Here is a 21,528-nt window from a genome sequence, read left to right on the forward strand (position 1 = left end):
CACAATAATGCTATCCCTAAATGCTATGGGGAAGCCGCTTGCAGTAGCATCATCTGTTATAGCCACCAGATCATATGCTCTATGTCCCCAACTACGGACTCATGAAGAAAATTATTATCATAGCCGTTTGCTTGAAATTTAATCACTCTTCACTGTGAATTTTCCACTTTTACATTTATTAATTGCTACATTAATCTCCAGTCTTATTAAACTCTTCAAAACGAGATGGCCGTTCAACGCCAACGTCAACATGGTAGCTGTGCCTGGGAATATTACACTTCATCATCCAAATGCCATCACTTCTTTTTTTATGCTGTAGAAGTGCTGGGGAATCGCTTGTTGCTGGAGGTCTTATTTTGACACTCATCCAGAGGTCAAGTTAAACAAATGCCAGATACAAGTTAGATTTCTTTAATTGCTCCTGCCTTGCGAAGGGGAAACAGTCAAGCTGACACCTCAAGGTGTCTTGAATACTATTTTCTCTACTTCTAAGATTTTATGACTTATTAGAGAAGACAGTGTAATTACATCTTCAGCTGAGATGCAGTTATAAAATCAACTTATGATAATTGAGTACAGACTGTAGCAAGAGGTGTATTGTGCCTAGGTAAATATTGTAGCAGCAGAGGGAGGGAGAACCATCATTAAATTTCACTGAAAGGCATGAATCTTGAAATTAAAAAAGCAATAACAATGCTAACAACATTAGCAGTAGCAGCAACAATATGGTTATTATTAATTATTATTATTAGTCTTGAAAGCCTGTCTAAAAATCCTGGGAATTAAACAGAATTACCTACATTTTTTGTGTTCATTCTGTATTCAGTATATACATGAAAAGAAATGTGGTATTTCCCCAGAGACCTGAAAATCTAACTTAACTTCAATTTTCTGAGTGTTTTTTGTCAGGTAGGTAACCATGCGTTGGTGTTCACACTCCTGCTTACTTGAATGCTTGATCTTGTCCACAAATCAAGGGAAGTATCTTGCCCAAAGTAACTGTGCATGAAAAACTGCAGCACTAAAAATGGAGGCCAGCCTTCAGCATCTTGGCCTATGAGGTCAGAAGCAAGGCTGGTAGATATTTTTCCTGAGGGAACCACATACGACAACTGTGTTTCATGTGCCAGAAATTAATTTTAGGAACTCGGTTGGAATATATTGCCAGTGTTTTACTAAAATCACTTTGCCTTGTATTTTTCAGAAAAAAAATAGCTCTTTGCAGAGCATGTCTTCCCTAAGATGGGGCAGAAACCTAAAAACTGATGTCTGACCTTTGCATTACTTTTAAATGACTGTATAACAAGCTGCAGGGAGATATATGGATTTATTTTCAACCTCAGATTCTGAAGAATATCGTAAAACACCCATCCTTCTGCTCTTTTAGTTCTTATGTCACTGTCTGGTTTGGCTCAGAATTATTTCCTTGTATAAATCCTTCTCATTCTCTACATCACCTTTCAGTGAGGACATCTGTGATCTAGCAGGTCGTGAGTCAAAACACATCACTATCCACTGGCCCAGTACTTCATTTTTAAGACTCTTTGGACAGGTCACTTCTCTCTCTGTGGTGCTGTACTCCTCTAAGAACTGACTGCGAGTGCAGCATCATAATGAGTTGCATGGGAGGATTTTCATTTCAAGATTTGGTGACATGGTAAAAAAATTCCTGTGGTTTCACTGCTTTCTAAATCACCCCAAACCTTATCCACATTTGTTACTTTTTTTTTGCCTGAAAAAGAATGGTCAGTTTTGATGAGCTAAGAGAAACAGTGGCCGATGCACAGAGACATTTTGTTTCTCTCCTGCTGTATCCATGAATGGGATTAACTGATCCGCCTCAAAATGAGGGTCATCTGAATCCTTGTTAGTTAATTTTGTACATCCTATGCTTACTCCCTTCTAGGCATACAGCAGTGCAAGATGCAAACATGTAAGAAATGCAATGTTTTATATTGCAAAGCATGCCCACTTCATGGATATTGGGAAAATTTTCTTCTCAGAAAGTGGTGAGACATTGGCAAGGGCTGCCTATGGAAGTGGTCGAGTCACCCTCCATGGAAGCGTTCGAGTTAACCTAAATGAAGAGTCCATCCAAAGGTGATAACAAAAGGCACCTCCTTTGAGCAACTAAATTTGGCCAGCAGAACTCGTGCTGATGGTGCTTCTCTCTAGAAACTACAAAGGGAATTCCCAGATGTGTCTTTAAGTGTCAAACCCTGCAAAGGATGAGTCCTGACCATCCCTTCCTAGAAAGTGCATGGGGTCACTCAAAACAAAGCTACTGACAGCAAACGCAAGAGATGGTTTTCTCACTTTACCTTCTCAGGTAGAACAAATACATCAAATACATCAAAACACAACCCTCACTGTCCAGTGAAATCAAATACCAACCTTGAGAGAAATGTGATTTATTGTTACTTTATTAACAACGTAGCTTACAATTGCTCAAGTAAAAAGGGGATTTATTTCATTTTGAATAAAAATTAAAATATAACTCTGAATATAGATTTTCACTTATTTACATGAAAACATATATACAGAATAGAATCTTACAGCAAACTAACAACATGCCCTTTGCCCCATGAACTTTAAAAAGTAAAAACACCAGCATTGATTGGTTTATATGTATATATATACACATACATATATACACACGCACACATATATATACATATATATAAACACACGTGTATATTTGTAACACACCAAAGGGATTATATATACACCGTTTGAATCAAATCTTCCATACAAAGTGGAATGCAAAACAGTTCAAAGCTTTCCAATGTGCATCACTACGAATGGACCACAACTGCTGGTTACTGAGCTCTTTTCTGCTGTTCCATAAGTGTCAGGTGGGCCTGAGTGTTTGCCTTGCCTCACCCTGGAAGAAGGGAAGACCCAACTCCTTTCAAAACCCACAGTTGAGATCTTTCACCACTTTTGGACCATATCACAGTGAATGCCTGCCTGTACGTTATATCCCTGTATACATTTATAAGCAGATTTAATGGTCATAAACTTCAGTGAGACTAGAGCCGCAACAAGCAGATTGGTGACTTGCAAATGCTGATTTTTGTCTTTTCACATCATAACTCACAACAGCATTTTGTAGATCCACAACCTGAGCTTAAGGCAGTATCACCTATTCCTATGGGACAGAGCTCAAGCTTCGGTCCATGACATTTCCCTTGGAAGTCTGAAAGTTGCTTCCAGAAACTAGGAGATATACAGGAGCTGAGTACAAGGAAGAAAGACTGATCTTCCCTACTTTCCTACCCACCCATCAGGGCCAAATCTCCACATCTCCATCAGCAAAATAAGAAAGAAAACCTCCAGCTTTCTAGCTGTGAATATACTGCCTGCTTCTTTCCTCCCTCTCACTTGGCCCCTGCAAGGGCTCAGAGCATCTTTATTTACTATGAGCAAGACAGAAATGTCTTGAGGAATTTATGCTGATAGACCACAGCGGCTCTCCCTTCACATGACAAGACCTTCAAATCCAGAGCCCTCTCTCGTTCACTGAAAACCCTCCCTGCCCACTTCTATATCTACCTTGGGTAAATACCAAGGTCAGGAATATCTGTGGGTAGGATGCAACTGTCTTGCTGCTCTAGCTTACATGGGCAACATGGCCATGCAACAGCATAGCTGGAAACATGTCCCTTCACAATGTATATTCTGCTAGTATGCTGTGCCATGAGCCATTACAGAAGCAGGAGTTTTAAACCAACAACATGAAAACCTTTTCCCTATGAAAGACTAAAGCAATTAAAAGGGCGTGTGTACTTAAAACGATGAACCAATATGTTTTTATGCAGTTCATCTGTCTTCTGCAAGAGAATTCCAGTGCATGGCACCAAATCATTGTAAAATCATTCTTCTCCTCCAGGGCGGATGACATTTAAAGGACTACTGGGCTGTAAAACTCTCATTCTTTGACGACTGGCTCATATTGTAAACGCAGACATTAAGATCATTTGCACTTGTTGCTGGAGTATCGTACCAAGTAATAAAGGAGAACATTAAACGCTTCTGCTCCTTTCTTTTGGAGTTCATGAGTACCGAAGGACAGGAGTCCTCTTCTCATTAAGCCAGGCAGATTTCAGCAGGATATCTGTCTGCTGGAGGAGGATGTATTTTAAATTTTCTATTAATTAACTGCATGCTTTTTGACTTCTAAGTGAAATAATTTGATGAAGACCCTGTCCCAAAGCCCACACGTGTGAGGACACTTCCACTAACTTCAGTCATTTCTGGATCAAATCCTGAGTAACAGATTCCCTTAGTCATAGGTCAGCTGATATGACAAAATATTACCAAGAAAAAAAACAGGCATGCACTGAAATCTGTAAAGAGTTTTTAAATATACAAATATACTGTACAAAAGTTCTTAGAAACTCACATGACCGAGGGGTGGGGAATTCAATTATTGAGTATATCTGAATTAAAGAAAAAAAAAACAAACAACCACACAACCCTAATGTTTAAGATGTTTTTGATTACAGAAAGTATTTCCTGAAGAGAGGAATCAGCTTCATAATTCCAAGCAATGGAAAATACACCATGGCATATTCTAGCACCAAAATGGAGCCCTTGAGACTATAATTACCCACAAGTAATAAAGCTGGTTTTAATGGTGTTTGGCTGCAGCACGTTCTTTCCTTTTGGCACTTGAATTCTGAAATAGGAGGAACAGCATGAGCTGCATTATTCCCCCAGACACTGTGTACCAGAAAAACAAAAATCATTTGAAATACCTTGACGGTACTGAGCTTCTAAAAAACACTTCTTCATTTCTTCAAATGACTGGTTGGGCTCTGGGACAGGTTGTCCAGGCAGGTGTTGGAGTCACCATCCTTGCAGGTGTTTAAGAAATGTATAGATGCAGTACTTAGGGATGTAGTTTAGTGGGCAATATTGGTGGTAGCTGGATGGTCGGATTAGATGACCTTGGAGATCTTTTCCAACCTTAATAATCCTATGATTCTACTCTCTTCTTGCTGGGCAGAATCCTTTTGTCTTCAGAGATAAAAAGTAGCACGATGCTTTTAGGGGAATCCAAAGTAGCCATCAAACTAGCTGCATGGGCAGAGTTCACTACTCCTATGAGAAGAAAATCCAGTCTGAAGCCAAGTTTATGAGGAACCCTATTCCTACATTTCTTAGAAACAAAAGGAAACATTTTGGCACAGCGATGATTACGTGTTACCTTCATTTGATTAAAACTTGAGCAAGATCTTCAAAATAAGAAAATTTTAAGTCTCAGGAGCTGCAGCACAAACAATCTCATTCACTTTTTGAGGGAATCATTCACCTGCACCTTAATTCAGAGCAAAATTCAGACTTGGTCTGCAGAACCAATTTGGTTCTTGCTTTCAGGAGAATTTACAGCAATGTGATGACACAAGCCACTGTTGAAGTCAACATGTGGCACTCACAGGGCCACGTATCCCTGTAAAGTAAATGGGAAATACTCATCCTATATGCACAATTGAGGCAAATCCAGGATGTCTGTCTCACTTCTTCACTCCCTCTGATGCTCACCCTACTTGGCACGAAGCAAGCCCCCAGTTTCACTGGTCAGGCTGCCAGGACAACGTGGGGGCTTTATATAGATTGGTGACAGAAGATGCACTGGGTTGGACGAGTCAGTTGGACTAAAGCACCATGGTGAATGCAGCCTGAAAACATTGATGATTTTTATTCCCACCCAGTAACCAGACTGATGAAGGTGCAAGTTAAACCAGTGTGTGCTGAACAGTCTTGGGTTGCAAAGTCCTGCCTATGTTTGGTAACCTGAATATAACTGGATGGGCTTGACTTTGGAGGATTTCGCGTATGGTCCTTCACATGGATGCAGTACTGCACAGATCCCATCAGTGAAACATTCAGCTCACTGTACACATCCACCATGGCTCAGAAAGCATTACTATGCTTAAGGTCTTGGTGCAGCCCTGTCAATTCACTGCAGCTTTGTGTGATACCATTCAGGAGATGGAGGGTTGAGTCCTGCTTTATAACTCACTCAGTAACAACAGATAGCATATGACTGGTATAACACTTCTTCCTTCTGTAGGACTGGAGAGGAGGTGAAAAAAAGCCCAAAGATCACTAAGATCAAACTTGCAGTAAAGCCCAAGTAACGGTACAAATTCTCACTTCCATTTCAATATGAAAGAAGTGTGTCAGAGTTGGCTAAAAGGACTGTTCATGTCCAGAAATTGATGAAGACAAATAATCATTACTGCAAATGTCCAACTGTTCACGGTGGAAACATGTCTGCCATAGGTAGCTTTGCTTTAAAGGACAACAATCCATCTGATCCATGCTGGCCTTGCACTGCAGCAAAACATGTTGGCGAGGCTCATGAGGAGAGATACCAGCAATCGTTCACTGTGCTTTACAACTGCTGAACAGTTAGTTCAATTTGTTGCTAGGTTTTCTGTCCTGTTATTTTTCCCCCTTCAGATTAATTCCCAGTGCTTCCAATTCCATGATTTTTTTTTTTTTTTTTTGCAAAAGAAAAAGAGGGAGAGAAAAAAACTCGAACAAGTTGCAATGTTAAAAATAGAGGGAACAAGAAGGTAAACAGAAAGAAACAGAGAAGTGCAGTCAGTTGGCATATTGTGCATAGAACGCAACTTTTACTCGCTCAATCTGATGGCACAGTTTGATGGCTGGACCGAGCTTCAGCTCCATGCATTCTTGCACCGTGGGCAGTGTCAGTAACAGAAGGGCTTGGCCATCAATGTCCTGGGGAAGAAAAACACAGTGATAAGGGGTTTTGTTTGTGGACTCTCGAGAGCAGAGAGGTTTTGAGAAACAAGAAAGGAAGTTTGCTCTCAAAACTGAAGCCAATTTTGTTCCCTGCCTTATTCTTACACCTCAATGCAGCTCAACTCCTTTTTCTGGAATACCTGACGCTTCTTTGGAAGTTACCTACTGTGACCTCACAGGCTCTCATCCATCATATAAGGAAAGTCTAGCAGATCACCTTCTAAAGAAACTCTGCAGAGGACTACAGAGGTCAGACAAACTTCATTCTGTGGCTGAGGAAATGAAGCAAGGACAAAGCTGCAGAGCTGAACAGAAAAACCTAAGTAAGTCAGCATCACAGCACCAAACAAGACCCTTTCTTCCTCTCTTTTGTTCAGCACAGGTTTATGCTTGCCTTATTCCTTGCCAAGTCCCCCAAGCCACCCAGGATCTGCCCTGTTCAACATGAACTGCTGAACAACCAAGGAAAATGGACCTGGATCTCCAGGAGCTTTTTCCAACTCTAACATCACAGAATCTTAGAGTAATGAAGTGTCCTCTGGAGGTCACATCCCTCCTTCAGGCATACTCATGCACCAAACTCTCTGAACTAGCACTCCAGACTGAAGACATTTTATTAGGGACTTCTGTTAGCTTTATGATCCTTCTTTAATTAAGTGCTCAAGTTCTCTTTATTCCTTAATGGACTAAGAAGCAGATGACTGGGCTACAAAACTGCTTTTTAACCCTTAGGGAAGATCAGTTTGGAAATGCAGAAAAAGTACAGTAACTCACAGGCAGCATAAACTCCCCAGGAAAACCCTGATTAGGTAGTGCTAAACACAGGGAGGATTTGGACACCTTATACACTGCTTTGATCAGGACTGACCATTGCTCAGGTTCTCCCTACACCAAAGCCTGATGGTGTTATTTAATAGTACAGCAAATAGCAAGGAAAATCTGCAGTCATCTGTGTTTGATTACGGTTACCATAAAACTCTATGGCACAGGAGGGACAGGGTTGGCTTTCAAACCTTGGAGTTATTCCAGGCTGATTAACAAATGGCTGTAGCACGCTGCACTGCAGCAACTACAGGATCTTGTTACGAGAGTGTTCCAGCCTTGTTCTACACACACTTCAATTTCTTCCCATCAAACCTATTGTAATCTGGAACAGAGCTATTCATGATGAAGAATCAGATATAATAAAATATACAGTTTGCCATACAACTAAGGGCTATGGACTAATTAACCACACTTGCTTCTTTATAACTATGATTTCCTAGTGCTGCCCTTTACTTTTAGCAGAGGCTGTTACTTATTAGCCAAATAATGTCTGATTCTATATAAATTTTATATGTTCACTAACTTTAGATAAAGGACATTGGCTTCTATTCCTGCAAACTTATCTATTTAATTGGAGATGTCTGGCACCTCCTAAAATTTGGTCACCAGAGGGCCTGCCTGCCAGATCTCTCAAGGGATGTAGATGGGAAGTGTCTACACACTTGGAACATCCAGGTATTGACACCAAACCCCCCAGATTTGGGGTTCAGTTGGCAACTTTCTAATACACAGCCCAATATTTTAAAACAAGGTGGAATCTAAGCAGCTAGGAGAGACGGCTAGCTAGGTAACAAATAAGGACTATCTGTTGGTGCACCAGGGAGTTTATGCATCACTGGAATTGTGATGTGGGTCTTGCCATAGATCCACCGCCATGAAAGGCATAAACCTTGTGCTTTTGACAAGGATGCTGACTAGGTGGTGAAGAGTGGGATTCCGCTCTCTCTGAGTACTTGACAAGGCTCTGACTTGAATTTCTGAGGGTACTCATGCCTTGTCCAGCTGTTTGCCATTGCCTGACCTCAAGATCTGAAATTTGCTTACAAGCTCTTAATGGAAGCCCTAAGTCCAAGGCTAGCAACATGTGCTTCTTTTATTTATTATTTCTTTCTTTTTAATGTGAATAAGCACCACGGACACACAAAAAAAAAGAAGAGTTACATGAAGATCTCTACCTGCTCCTGAAATATTTTGGCAAGGGGTGCACAGTCAGTCAGTTTAATAAACCTCACAACATCAGTCACAGTCCACTCCAATGGATTACTGTCCAGGATGAGCTTCTCTTCTTCTTCGTGCTTAACTTCCTACAGAAAATAAAAAGAAGTTATCTTAAGGAAAGCCACCTGGTGTGGAAAACCATGCAGCTGCACAGTAGGGATGCCCTCCCCAGATGAGGAAGGCTAGGCACTGAAGGGCAGCGTAGGGAAAACATGGGTATCCTGGGGTCATACTCACATCCTTGACTTGTGGTGACTTCTCCACCTCACTGCAGGAGATGGGTTGTGGCCGACGGCTCCGCCGGGCCCTCTCCATAGGAGGAGGTCTGTCCGACTCAGTGCTGCTGCGTAGGGTAACTGCTCTTCGGGGTCTAGCAGAGGGAACCTCAGCAGAGGAGGTATCTGTCTGATCATCACGAAGTTCTGAGCTCGTCTCCTCACTTCCCGTCTCATCCTCAACTGCATCTGGCTCGTCTTCTTCACTTTCCTGTACAAAGACCAGCAGGAAAAGAGCACCTGGGCTCAGAGATTGATACAGCAGAAGAACGGGAGACACCAGGCCAAACTGCAGGCCCATGGCATAGAATCACAGAATCATTAAGACTGGAAAGAACTCTAAGGTCATCTCATCCAGCCATCAATCCATCACAATCATGACACTAAAACAGTGCCACAACTATTCTTTTCTTGAACACTTACAGGGATGGTGACTCCACGACCTCCCCAGGCAACCCGTTCCAATGCATCACAACCCTTTCTGAGTACAAAGTCGTCCAAATATCCAACCAAACCTCCCCTATTGCAATTTAAGGCAATTTCCCCTCATCCTATCAGATCCTGTGAGAAGAAGCCAACCTCCTCCTTGCTACAACCTCTTTCTTCCTACAACCTCCCCTTGGGCAGCTGTAGAGAGCAATAAGGTCTCCCATGAGACTCCTCCAGACTGAACAATCCCGGTTCCCTCAGCCATTCCCATAGGACCTGTGTTCCATGGTAGCCCACAGTAACATTTATTTTAACCAAACACCTCATTTTCATTACAATGCCAAGTCGATTAACCCCCAATTTAGATTCGTAACAAAATGCAGAATTGAAAAATAGCTGGTGAACACATCCTTTTTTATTTCTGTTTCTAACAAATGGTCAATGATAATAACTCATTTTGTACAAAACATTCCTCTACTGTGTTGGCACCTCAAACCTTACAGCATGGCAGATGCGCATGAGAAGGGGAAATGGAAAGTACTGAAAGGATAAAGCAAAACACGGGTTGCTTGAAACGAAGCAAAATCTTAAATAGGCTTTCAAAGAATCATGGAATCTCTGAATCATTTGAGTTGGAAGGGACCCTTAATGTACTTCTACTCCAACTCCCCTGCAATAAACAGGGGAGTTGAAAATTTTACCTTACTTCAACATTTCACCTTGCTTCAAATGGCCACAGGTGTCACTGGTACTAAATAAAAGGAAACACTGGTGTCCTTTTAAATATCTAGAGGTTCCAATGCATAGGATGTACTGCTCAGCTGGTATTTCTGTTAAATTCAGCACAAAGGACTTCACTTAGATTTCCTACTTTCAGCCCAACACTTCAGTGTTGACAAAGCAGTGTTAATTTTCAGGTAAAGGAAACCACACTGAATTCTTGGGATTTCTTTAACACAGAAACTGCAAATATAAATCAACTGATGGGAACTGTGTATTTTGAACTTCATACATAAGTAGCCAAAATGGCTTTGACTGAGGCTTAAGCATGGATCCAAGGTCTTAGCTGAAAGAGCCACTTTCACTCAAATCAGTTATATTGGCTGAAACACTGACAAACTAGGTTAATGGTTGATTTCAGCTCAAAATGCATATTTTTTTCAGTTTAAATTCCTTTCAGGAGGTGTAATTTAAGGAAATAAGCCTGAACCACACCTAAACAAGGACTGAGTAATGAAGATGAAAGCCATCAAGTGACAGTGGCTTAAGAAGCTGCTCCCCTCCAGATGAATTAGAGGGAATTTAATCAAATCTGTTTGCTTTCTCACTGCATGAAGCAACAATAAATGCTGCTCAGCTGAGGAAAGGAATTATGTGTTTCATCATTACTATCACAAGAAAATCACCTGGAGAAGGGTTAACACAGAAGGTATTTAACCACAATGGCTACAGCTTTTATTTGGACAGAAATCACTGCAAAATTCAGGATCCTGTATCACACCACATCCTGAAAAGACTGAGGCCTAAAATACCACCTATTTGGGACACAAACCATTTGCTTGATTTCTAAGGCTGCTGACATTTCTGCTGTTAGCAGTGGTGAACCAAAAATACTACAGAGGGTTAATGAAAAATTGAAAGCCCTTGAAACCATAATGCCCAAGAGTTATTATTATTATTTACTAGAATATTTTGAGATCTTAGATGCTGCACAAAGCACCAAACAGGCTCATCTGTCTGCCCACAGGGCTGTAAGGAAGCAAAAGAAAACAAAGATACAGTATGAGACAGTACAGCAGCCAACAAACCTTACAAAGGTGGAAAGAAAAACAGTATCTTCTAATTCTAGAATGGTCAAGGGTGAAAGTCCCTGAAGGGTCCCAATATAACCAATTAAAAATTAGGAGCAGAAGGCGGTAAGGAGGGTTTCAAAATGAGAGACAGAAGTGGTGGGCTTTGCTGAGAAGTCCCTCGAAAAGGAGATGAAGACAGAGGGGAAAAGCACTGAGGGCATTTGCTGATTTTTCCCAGTGTAATACATACCTCTGCGGAGCCTGCAGCATTCAAATCAACAGCTGACGACCTTCTTTTCTTCTGCACAAAGATGGATTTCCGCCTTTTTCTGCGTCTGGCTGGCTTGACATGTCCGCTTTTCATGTTGTTATTTTCCCCAATTGGTGGCTTAATGATTTTTTTCCTCTTTCCATAATAATAAGCTGGATGTAGGAAAACAAAACACTCATTAAGAACTTTAACCACCAAGAGAAGGGAACTTCAGCTTGCTTTTTGCTACTGATTCAGTGTTACACTCTAGGTGCACTTTTACAAGGAACTTGATTTGGAAATAAAATGTCCAGTATAAATAAAAGATACCATTGTGGACTAGCACAAAGTGTTACAACTTTTATGTATACACTTTTATTGGTGATGAGTGACGAGTTCAGAATTTAACCCCACACTCTGTACTTAGACCAAGTTGAAATGAGAGGACAGCATGCTTCAGATTTGATCCAATGCCCTCTGCATGATTTAAGACACACTTTCAGTTGCTAATGGTTTCAGTGGAGGCTGAAAAGGGCCAGGTAACCTGAATTATGCATGTTTCTGTGATTCACAAAGGAATATGTTTTGCTTTTGTTTTCTAATTTTGAGTATTTTGGCCCAAGTTGAAGCTATAAGAATATAAATGTCCCCTGGCCTTTCATTAGTGGCTTCGTTCATGTTCTTTTTGACATACTCTACAGCATCCTATGGTGCTGACAATACTAGATTTTTTTGCAACTTATGTGATAGAAAGACAGTGCCCACTTCCATTTTCCTGACATAAAATCCAATTATATATATAGTAATGCTGACCAGTAATAAAAGTAACACATTAAAAAGCACCCAACACGTGCTTAACTTCAGCCTTCCTGAATAGGTAGGAACAATTTTGCAAACCCTGAACACAGAGAGCTGATGCTATATCAGAACCATGTTACTGTGCTGGCACATAGGCTGGAAACTCTTCAATGAGTGTGACAGGATTCATCTAACCTAAAGAAAGTGTATCAGATGTAGCAGTTTAAATCTCAGCTGGCTACTGCAGGTTCCTTTTACGTTCCTTATATTAACTTTACATACAAAGAAAAGTCAACGCTTCCAAAGAGCAGTGAGTTTCAAATAGATGTATTAGGATGGAGTTAAATGGACTGTTTTCTGGGATGCCTATTTATATGTACAGAATACCAAAGAAGCCCACAATGGTTTGGTCAGAACCAAATAACTGCAAGTTAACTACTCTACTCCACCTACAAGAAGTGAGTCCCACCCCATAGTAATGTATTACACAACTCTTCATAACTAACTCACACACAGCATCCCACTGCCCTAAACCCTGGCTAGCAACAAGCCCTGCAGTCAATACTCACTGTACTTGGTTTTAGTATGAATGGAGCAGTTCTCTGGGCAGACTTCTGCCACCAGCACAGGACTGAACAAATTGGGACAGCACTCCAACTTCGCACAGACTCTTCTGCAGAAATCTGCTACCTGATCCGACGTTCGCACAATCTTAACAGTCGCCCTGTATGTCTTCCCTCTGTACCTAGAAATGAGTACAAGGAGATCCAATGTTACCAATCATGTGCTGTCCTTTGATGCCACACAGCAGACTCTGCCCTCTTTTAGGGAGATACCATCCTTAACAGCTTTTGGGAGAGTGTATCTCTTGGGCAGGCAGGCACAACAGATCTACTTGCCTGCATGACTCTACTTCAGATTGACTTGAAAAATGAAAAGTAGGGGAGTATGGTCATGGAAGACTCAAAAACAGAAAAGAAGGGTAGAATGATCCTAGAAGCTGAAGCAAAGGCATGGTTTGGAGAGAAATACATGTGCAAACTGGAGATATGGCAAAAGACAAAAAGTTCATATCAACTCGATGTGGATATTATACAGGATGTCACACTTTTAGCTGATGCAACGTACTAAAGAGACAGGTGTAGTCTCTTCTCACATATGGACCTGAGAGAAGCTTATATGCCTTGCAGAACTTCCTGGTCATCACCTTGTCTTTAGCCTGTTAGTCTCCACTCTACCTTTGGTCTTCTCCATTGCTATCTTTCTCAAAGCATTTCTCGCCTCATGTTCCATTTCCACAACATGCTCACATTTCAGTTGTGCCAACTTCAGTCACTGAATACATACACAATGTAGAAGTATCGGGGTGAAACTGGATTGCCTGCCATATGGAGACCAGATGATTTCACTGCTATGAGATCTGGGTAGCACACAACCTGTGGAGTCTACTGAGTGGTTTAACAAGGCTATGAGAACAGGCCCTAAAACCAGTGGCTCCTACAGGGAATGCTCAGAGCAGAAATCTGCAATGAAACATTTGCCTGAAATTTGTTATCCATGTGCTACTAAAACATTTATTCCCGTGTTTTATATAAAGTGTTTCTGAGCGATAAATGGCTAAGAAAGACACAGTTACATCCCTGCTGTAATACACTGTAGATGTGAACTCCGAAAAACCAATTATCCCCATAATTTATTGAACAGCAGCACCGAGCTATTGTAAACTGTGAGATAAGGTTTTTAAAACATCTCTTACGCATCCTGAGGAGAGCAACACAAGAGACAATCATGCAAACGCCTGGTGCTCAGGCATTATAAATGTGCTTTAGAAGAGAAAAAAGTAACACACAAAACAGAAAGAGGGAGAGAGAGAGAAAGACAGAGATTACTGGTTTGGAAGTCATTAAGAAAAACAAGACAAAGGATATGTGAATGTACTAAGATCTACAGTTCACTAGCAGGGAAGCAGCTCCCAATAGTCTAATATGAAAGAGGAGCAGAAGGAGAAACAAAGGAGATGTGGCTGGAGAACCAACAGCATATACCCAGACCCAACTCTCTCTCTCTGAAGGTTTCACTGAGCTGTGCAAAGCAAGTAAGAAACCAACTCTTCCAGCTCTACCTCCCAACAACCCCTTCTGGAAGCACCTGGATATGGGAAGAAGGTTCAGTGCCACAAAGCAATACAAAGGGAACTTCATCACTGAATCATCACAGTGGGAAAAGACTACTGAAATCATCTAGTCCAACCATCAGCCCACCACCTCCATGCTAACTAAACCACGTCAAATCAAGCTTGGGTCTGAAAACAGCCCAACCCCACAGGCATTTAAATATATATACTTATAATTATGTTTTCTATTTCTCTTCAACATGATTGTGAAAAGATTCCTGCCCTTATTACTTCTCCAGGAGCCGTTAAGTTTAATGACAGCCTAGACTGTTTGGTCACTAAATCTGAGTCCTGTGACAGGCTTCAGTTACATTTGCCTGAACCCTCAACAACTTTGGGTGAACTAAAGCACCACTTTCAGCAAAGCACCAGCTTCCTTTCCATGCTGGAAGCATGAGTACCTGTACCTATAAGCCTGTGTTTCATTTTGTACATGGAAGCACGTGGATTTAACTTTTAATTTGTCCTTGTTCTGACTTTCACCACTAGGATGAGAAGACTGCATCTGGTTTTGTTTCCCTGCAAAAGCACTGTAATCAAATTGCTTCTTGATCTTCTTTTCTTGCAAGCTAAGAGAGCTGCCTGATGGGTATTATTCAAGGATGGCTGACTTCTTCTAACCATGTACTTCCTATTGTGTTTGGCTACCCAGAAAGGACTCATTGTGCTAGAGAGCCTGTTGAAAGGAAAAGATGAAACTAGGCAAATGAACAGCTGTCTGATTTCACAGTCTGGGCTGAATGCAATGCACGCAGCAATTAACAGAACGGACGGCAAACTGCAGATCAACATAACTGCACCCATCAGTCTCAATAATCCAACGTGTTAGTGCTGGCAATAGTAACTTTTTTTAACAAGACTTTGGCCTTGGCATCACCTCTTTCAATCATAAACCAGGTTCTACTAATATTTTTCATATTCCTTATGCTAAAGATTTCTAACAGAAACACCATGAAATGTGGTTGAGGACAGCCGTGTGGAAAGAGTGCCTCTGGATATCAGAAAACTCTTTTCCTTTAGTATCCTTCAAAAAATTACCTACTGCTGATATTCCTACTGATGCTCTCATACAAGGACTTCCATCTTCATTAACACTTTCAAGCACTAAGTAATTAGCATGCATAGCAAGGCTGCACTGGAGACATGGAAAACAGCTTTGTCAAGCATAACATTATTAGTTTTCTTGGAAGTCACTGTTCTTTATAAAAGATTTTCCAGCTACAGGTAAATAAATCTCCCTTTCCTGTCCCACCTCCTCGCCCTCAGATCCCAAAACTTGCAGAAAGTATTTTGTGTGAAGTTATTTCTGAGGAAAAAATATTCTCAGGATCTTTGTTTATCCACGAGCGACAATACTGAGCTACTAGCAATTTGCTAGCTGTGTCTTACTTATTCTTCTTTTGGAATATGAGATTCATGAGAATAAAATATCTTCTAAGAGCCCCAGCTGGGGTCCATTGTGTGATGATGTGAAAAGCCTTATGCTGAAGGCACATCAAACAGTGAGAGCGTTGAGACTACCCTCATTTTCAAAGGCTTCATCGCAAGGATACAGCTCACAGTTCTGACAATCCTTGAGACTATTTTGAATAACTCAGTGGCTAAAAACTTCCATTTCTTTCAGGGGATCAAAAACTCCTATCTTTTCTTCTGCAAGAACTTTCCAATTTGCTTTAAAAAGCCAAAGTCCACCAAAAATGAGAAATCCCTGAAGAACACTGGCTGCTTACAGCAGACAACCAAAGTCTCTCTCCATCTCATCTACTTGAAGCAGCTGACCATGACGGCAGCAGAAATTGTCTAGCATCCATTTCATGATGTCTAAACGAGACCTGCCTGTAGGGATCACTGCAACTGATAAAGTTTTCATCAAAACTGGCACCCCGAAGCTACTCAGCTTATTCTAAACATGGGGATTTTACATAAACTCCTAATCTGGGTAAAATCAACAGAAATGTGGTGGTTTTCTTCTTCCAAAGCGACCTGATCACTCAGTGATATGTTGTTATATTGCAAATACAATTTGGAGAGGGCATTGAAGTTATTCTTGTTGAAAATACATGTCTTGGTGAGTTTCCTCATTATGAAAAGGCTTAAGTCATTCCATTGCTGGTAGCATCCTCTATCTCCAGTATTTGGCACAAAAGGCCAAACGGTTACACTAATTCACCCTTGCAACGCCTCAAGACGTATGTGGCAGAGCTGATGCAGAAGACAAATCACATCGTGTGAGTTGTAGCTTTGTACTAACATTTGAGGACGACCATTAATAACTGCCTGCCACCTGCACTTCACATCACTGACCACAAGCCTTTGGGCTCAGTTGTCCAGCCAGTTTTCCACCCACCAGGCACACATCCAATTCACATCTCCACAGCTTGGCTATAAGGATACTACGGGAGACTGTCAAAAGACTTTCTAAAATCAACATAAATAATTTCCATTGCATTTCTCACAACCACCAAAGTAGTCATTTCATCACACGAGGTGCAAGTTGTCCTTTAACTCCACGCTGGCTCTTCCCAGTCACTTTCTGGTCCTGCATGTTGCTTAATAACCTTTTCAAAGACCGAGGTTATGCTGACCAGCTGGTAGTTACTTGGATTCTCCTTCTTGCTCTTTCTGAGGAAGGATCTAAAGTTTACTTTTTTTTCCAGAAATTAGGAAAATTACCCAATCACATGAAATCTCAAATGTGACAGAGTGCCCTTGCTATGACATCAGCCAGTTCCCTCAAGTGGAACTGGATGCATCCCATCCAGCTGCATGCAGTTTGTTACATTCAGTTTGCTTACATCATCTCTAGGTTATTTCTGTCTATCATGGTTAATAAATGATTCACTCCCTCAAAGAGTGATAGAGACCTGGGAGGCTTGAGCACAACCCCTAACAGCTGTTAAGGCAAAAGCAAGGCAAAGAAAACATCAAATACCTCAGCACAAGTGAAAGGCGGTTTTGTATAGTGTTCATGGTGAGAAAACTTTATTGGAAATACAGCCTCATAAATAAGTCACTGTGTCTGTGATCTGGGGTCAATATTTCTAGACCACAGCTATTGGATTTGAGCAGGTCTCAGAATTTCATTTAATAAGGAGTCCAGGAATACCCGACTTTCTTATTCTGATCAACTGGACTTCAAACAAGACCCCAGATAATTTACATACACTGGTATTTTTTATGTACTGAGTTATAAACAAATGTGTAAGCCCAATCAACTGCACTTACAGCTCTTATAAGTGAAGGCTCTTACAAACCATAAAGGCCCTTCAAGCCCTTCTATGATTGGGAAGCCAAATCTAGATGAGGGCACTGAAATTAAAGCATCAAAACCATAAGGGCTCAATGCCCACAGCTTTGTCTGTTCCTTATGGGAATTCAGGGGATTAGGCTTGACATTTCTAACTCATCATCACCAATAAATCAAGTCTGACTATTTTCACAGAAAGCCAGTAGTGCTGATGGGAACTGAATGCCATCACACATTGCAGACCCATCTCTTTGGACAATCTAAATTGTTTATCTTCTTTGCAAGCCTAACATAAATGATTCTGTGCTGGTCAATTGTGACAGCAGAGTAAACTAAATGCACCTTGCACCAGGACTGAGATAATGCCTTCCCAGTACTGAATAATTTAGCATTTGGGCCAGTGAGAGAAAAATGCTGCCTTCTCACCATCCTCCTCCCTCACCATCTCTCTACCCTACTGCAGCCACTGCTGCAAACAGACAACAACATTATCAAGATCTAAGGAGTTGTCAGTGTGTATCAGAAGGAAGGAGGTGACATGACATGTCACATTACAGCACAGATGCTGCAGCTGGCTGTAGAGCTGTCATCATTAGCAGCAAGACACCATTGGGAGCCAGCATAGCTGGAAGTCTGTGTAGACAAGTGTTTGCTTGTTATAGGGCTCTGTTTAAGATTCTGGAGCACAACTGACTGTCATACCTGATGTAGCATGTCATGTGCTGTTTGCACATCCCGGGGTACCTGATTTCATGAGCATGTTTTCTTTCCCACTTCTGCACGTGATACATTTAAAGCCCCAGCAGGCTTCTTGATGAAGCAGCTTAAGTAAATGGAAGGAAAAGTACAAGGGTATTCAGGTAGGGTAAGTCTATCCTATGGCAACCAGTAAAAATATCCCAGCTACCAGCAGACAATCTGGCTTCATCAACCAGCACCACTTCAGAAACAAGATATATGCACCCATATGGTTTACTCCAGTCCCATTAGAGCTCAGGAACCAGAGTACAAGTCAATGTTAATTTAGAAGATCATCCAGTGCTTAGAAGTGACACCAAAACTTGATGTCCTAGCTCTGAGTCTGTGAAGACCCATTCTGTGGTTTGATGAAGTTGAAAGATGCCATTTGACTTGCTGAGAGCTGAGACTGCTGCCTGAAAAAATGTCTGGAAATGCCATGGGGGAAAGCAGAAGACATGGAGGTTTCTGAATGCTCCTTATAGGAAAACTACCCATAAACTTGAGTCTTTACAGGATAGAACATAAAGCTGGGGCACTAAAACTTGACTCCACAGCTGCTTAGAACCTGCTGCAGTGCATTGTCTGTTGTTTGACAGGATCCTGCAATCAGCTAAATCACTGCCCATGACTTCCATTTGTTTTTAATGAAAATCTGCAGGCACAAGTATGACTTTTGGATTCCAATCCACAAAGCTTTGTTTGATGAACACAAAAGCATGATCTTCCACACAAGTGAGAGAAGCAAATGAAAGCAGTTTTCCAGTAGCTTTTCATTTCTAACTGCAACTCTCCTTTAGAAAAAGTTTCTGATTAGAGAGAATAAAAGGTCCTCAATTCTCTCCCTCAGTTAGAGAACACATGAAATTTCTTCAGTGTCTGCATGGCCAAGGAACAAATAAAACAGCAATCAGTAACTCCATATTTGACGCCAATCATTGCAAATAAGCAAAATAAAATTGCTTCTATTTGAAAAGGAGAAAAAGTTCAGTACAAAGTGTGAAATTCACTGCATCAGTACTCAAAAAGTCAAGGTAATCAAGCTTGGTCAGAAACAGATTGCTACGCAGAAGTAATTATTTGATAAGTTTGTCTTAAAATGAGAAGAACTGCTTTTTGCAGGTGTCTGAAAAGGCCTTATGCACTTCTTCCCACTTTTAAACAGATAATTGTCCTTGAGATACATACTAAATACAGTGCCCAATACATAAAGAATACATAGATGGTTACATTTTAAAGCACGAAGGGAAAACAGATTATTTTCTAGACAGAAAGTTTTCTTAAATAGTTTTGACAAGAATTGAAGCATATATTCTCGAAAGACGTTAAGCCACAATCCGATCCTCAGATCTGCTAATACTTTGTTCCACACACTCTCATGCTTAAAAATAAGTCCCTCCTATTTTGTTTGCACTTTTTGGCGCCATCAATTCTTGCCAGGTTTTTCTACATTCTTGTGGGATGCTCTATATTAAAAGCAGTAATGCTGCTATATTTAAAAAGCTAGAGATTGAGTGTGATTAGTAATAGCTGATCTTATAGGAGCCCCTCATCATAAAAGTCAAGATTTGGCAGAATAAACATGCCATATTTCTGCAAAATTTGGATGGTTGCTTGCTTGGAGAAAGACAATAGAAATGAACCGTTCAGGTGAAAATTTCACTTCTTAAATTGCTATGATGAAACAAGTCAAGCAACTCAATGAAGCAAAATGATCATTAAAAAAACCCTTAAAATACACCTATTTCTTTTCCCAGCCAGCTCCATTTCTGAAGCCTTCCGTATAAAAGGGCACTTACTTTGCTTTGAGCGTTTCTTCTTGGAAATTCCACTGAGGATCTTCCACTAGCTGCAGTTCTCGTAAAACACTCCCTGGCTTGTAAGCTGCATTGATCACCATGCTCAGAACCTAGTGAGATAAAACCAACAACACTGATGGATTTAAAAGTACTCCTCAACAACAGCAAACATGATCCCTGCTGCTGTATAAAGCAGAAAAAGCTTACAGATACCTATTAGGTTCAAGGATGCACAAGGCAAGTGCTAGATGGAACACGAAGAGGTTCCAGGTTCAATCAATGTGCCAAGCATATTGTGGATAATGCCTCAGTATGACACCACAATGGCTTTAAATGCTGCTGGATAACCCCAGAGATGCCCCATTAAATGAACCCAGGTGCTGTGCCCTGGGACAGACTTTCTCACACTAAAAATATTCCATTCCCTGCACCCACAGTGGCTCAGTGTAATAAAAAATGGAAATACATCCAATGGCTCAGTCAAGGATAATGTCACGTGTCGTTATATAATGAACACCAAAGGGGAAATTCAAGCACTTAAGGTTGACAATATGCTTAAGAATGTGAGTGCTGCATGCCCTGACAGTATTAAAAGAATATTAATAAAGTCTACACAAAAAGAGTTGGCAGGTGGTGTGCCTAAAAGCCAGTGTGTGTCCACTCTGCACAATAAAACGCATGTGCTAATCCATTTAATCCAAAGTTTTTGAGAATAAAAATAATTCCTACGGAGAATCTAAGCTTTAATGGCCTACACTTGGCCTAAGGACATAAATACAAGAAAAACAAATCTCTTAATAGCACCAGACCATGTGTTTGAACACCCCGCATTGTATGTCAATGAATGATCCCACAGTGAGTCTGGATTGGTTTTGGTGTAATTTAGCTCTTCACCTAATGTCTGCTGTTAATTCCTTGAGGGCCTGCAGACGTCTTCAAATGATTTCAGTACGATGAGCATTAAGTTTCCCCAACATACCCAAGAACATGCTGCATTAGAAATGAAAATCTAACTACGTCACATTGCAAAGAGCAACTAGTTTATTTTTTACTGAACAGTGTAGCAACCATGATGATTTGATGGCTTTCTGAACACCTTGTAGGGTGGATCATTTTCCAATGAGGGTTTCACTTGATATCCCATAGTACCAGATAAAATGGAAGTGGTTTGAGTGGCCTGGCTAGATTATTTACTAGCAGCAA

General features: G+C 40.9%; 1 protein-coding gene across 1 annotated transcript in view; it reads right to left on the reverse strand.

Moving 5' to 3' along the window:
• Nucleotides 1-2,405: 2,405 nt before the first annotated feature.
• The window catches only part of SFMBT2 (Scm like with four mbt domains 2), a 98,413-nt gene continuing 79,290 nt past the window's right edge, over nucleotides 2,406-21,528 (reverse strand). Inside the window, exons 16-21 of the mRNA XM_015865816.2 lie at nucleotides 20,326-20,435; nucleotides 12,938-13,113; nucleotides 11,571-11,743; nucleotides 9,061-9,309; nucleotides 8,781-8,909; nucleotides 2,406-6,756 (exon numbers count right to left, since the gene is read on the reverse strand). Of these exons, the coding sequence (XP_015721302.1) occupies nucleotides 6,616-6,756; nucleotides 8,781-8,909; nucleotides 9,061-9,309; nucleotides 11,571-11,743; nucleotides 12,938-13,113; nucleotides 20,326-20,435 (978 nt within the window). The 3' untranslated portion in view covers nucleotides 2,406-6,615. The remainder of the gene's footprint in view (nucleotides 6,757-8,780; nucleotides 8,910-9,060; nucleotides 9,310-11,570; nucleotides 11,744-12,937; nucleotides 13,114-20,325; nucleotides 20,436-21,528) is intronic.

Source organism: Coturnix japonica, chromosome 1 (assembly GCF_001577835.2).
Source record: "Coturnix japonica isolate 7356 chromosome 1, Coturnix japonica 2.1, whole genome shotgun sequence".
Classification (NCBI taxonomy): Eukaryota; Metazoa; Chordata; class Aves; order Galliformes; family Phasianidae; genus Coturnix; species Coturnix japonica.